This window comes from Pteropus vampyrus, unplaced genomic scaffold, assembly GCF_000151845.1.
Source record: "Pteropus vampyrus isolate Shadow unplaced genomic scaffold, Pvam_2.0 Scaffold1, whole genome shotgun sequence".
Taxonomy (NCBI): domain Eukaryota; kingdom Metazoa; phylum Chordata; class Mammalia; order Chiroptera; family Pteropodidae; genus Pteropus; species Pteropus vampyrus.
The window spans coordinates 23,312,541-23,314,721 of NW_011888782.1; the positions used below are offsets into that span (position 1 = coordinate 23,312,541).

The window sequence follows — 2,181 nt, forward strand, 5'->3', positions numbered from 1 at the left end:
TCCTTGGAGTCCAGTGAAGGCTTTTTCGGCCCATCCCAGGCCAGAGAGATGTTACCCTGACAAGGGAGGGTTTCCCTGGCATTATCCAGTGAGCATTCCCATGCAAGAGGGAGCAGGGAGGAAAGGACTGAGGAGCCATGCATCATCTGCACAGTGGTTCAGCTCTGCCCGGAGGGCTGCTGCTGAAGAGTTTCACTGGGCCCACTTTGGGGAGGGATGCAGAAGCCCCCACAGTGGCCTGAAGCTCAGTCCAAAGCGGGTGAGATGGCCAGCCACCACTCAGAGGCTGTCCTCTGGTTTGGAGGTCTGACTCTTAGTGCCCATCTGTAGAAGGCAGTCTGAGAAATCAGAGGCTACAAACCACCTCCAAACCATGAGCCCAAGGGCAGGGACCCTGTCCCTTCCTTCTTCTGTACAAGAGACCCCTCTACACAGAGTGAGCTTCTGGAAATCCAGAACGTTTAGCCCAAGAGTGTCAAAACCCAATAAAGGGAAAGGATGGGGAGAGATGAGCAGAGGGACATCGACTCTCCCCCTGCCCTGAGTTGATGGGACTTCTGGCAGCACATGCCTGCTGCAACGGGGAAAGCATTAACTAGTTCCCAGGATAGCCTGTCCATCCATCTTGCCAGGGCAACTGTGCTCTCTCCATCTGATTTATAAGGCCCAGTGGAGCGAAGCTCCTTTGGTGCTCCTGTGGAGGAAGGTCCTGGCCACAGGTACCGGCCACTGAGCCAGCACTAAGGGCCCTCAGAGTGACATGAGGCATGGGGGTAGCTGGAGGGGGCTATCATTTTGGTTGCAGTGGGATTTTTGTGGAGATACCTCCTCTGCTCTTTCCTTGGGCAGATGCCAACTAATGTTTGTTGTCACCTGTCTCGTTCCAGCTGCTCCCGCCAGTGAGAATGCCAAAGCCCCAGAGATGAAATCCCGGAGGCCCAAGAGCTCACTTCCTCCCGTGCTAGGAACAGAGAGTAAGTACTTGTTCAGCTTTTCTAGGCAACCCTCGGACTGAGGGTCAGTGGAGGCCCCTGCTTTCTTGCACAAGCTCCTAGAAGTCACGCAAGTGCCCAGTGAACTCTTGGAGACCAAGCCAGTGGCCTTTTCTCAGTGCTTCTCATCTCTCCCCAACCTGCCCACAGCCTGAGTGGTGGTGCACATCCACGTCCACCCTCAACCTCACTCAGGCCCTTTCTACTTCTCATAAGACCTCTGTGAGAGCTTCTTCTAATCTCTCCCAGGTGAGTGTTTCCTGCCAGGTAGATCTTTTGAAATTGGCTCCGATCTTGTCACTCTGGCTGGAGTGCCCAGCAGCCTCCAGTCTATTAGTCCCATACAAGTGAACCTCGCACACCTGCTGCCTTGCACAGCTGCCACACACAAACACATGTTCTGACGTTAACCTCAGCCTCCTTTTCAAGCTGCCCCCATCTCCTTTACTCCTGTTTTATACCCGAGCCAAACTGAGCTCCTCAGTGTACACTGGACATCCCTGTGTTCCTTACTTCACACCTTTGCTCTGGAACCTCTCTCCATGGGACAGGCTCCCATGGAAAGCCACCTCATCCCTGAGTTTGTCCTTGCTCCAGCTTAAAGTCACTTTTCCCTCCTGTGAGTTCTCGTAGCACTTAGCCCTACACTGGCCCTCTGACATTGACTGCCTTCTTCCCAGTGTCACAGTGATGTGTCTAGTCTCATCCTTCCTCCTCCATTGTAAGTTCCCTCAGAGCTACAACTGGGCCTTCCCACACGTGCCCCTTTCAGGCTGACACATCCTGTGCCTTGGTCATGGAAAGCCCTTGCCAGAATCTCTGAGAATCAAGTTGCAGCTGTGCTATACGTAGCAAGGGGGGAAGGAGTTTCTCCTGTGACTGAACAGCTATCTCCCTCTTTTTGGATCTCGGCTTCCCCCAGGGCCCACTTATCTACTGGGCACAGAGAAATGATTTACAGGCCTGCAAAAATATCCTAACATCTTATAAAATTAGCAGAAAACAATAAAATTTAGCTCAAAGAAAATGTTTTAATTCATAATATTAATATATTATGAATTCGTAATATTGATATATATCAATGTGTTACAAAATATAATTTACATAGTTGTATATGTGTGTGTACTTATATTTTTTGGTTTTTCCTTTAATGGAGGAAGGAGCCAGTGAAGGCAAAAGTGCCTAGTGT

General features: G+C 50.8%; 1 protein-coding gene across 1 annotated transcript in view; it reads left to right on the top strand.

Annotated features, from left to right (window-relative positions):
- MYLK (myosin light chain kinase) overlaps window positions 1-2,181 on the top strand; it is a 248,166-nt gene that overhangs the window by 185,940 nt on the left and 60,045 nt on the right. Inside the window, exon 18 of the mRNA XM_023527574.1 lies at window positions 888-974. Within this exon, the coding sequence (XP_023383342.1) occupies window positions 888-974 (87 nt within the window). The remainder of the gene's footprint in view (window positions 1-887; window positions 975-2,181) is intronic.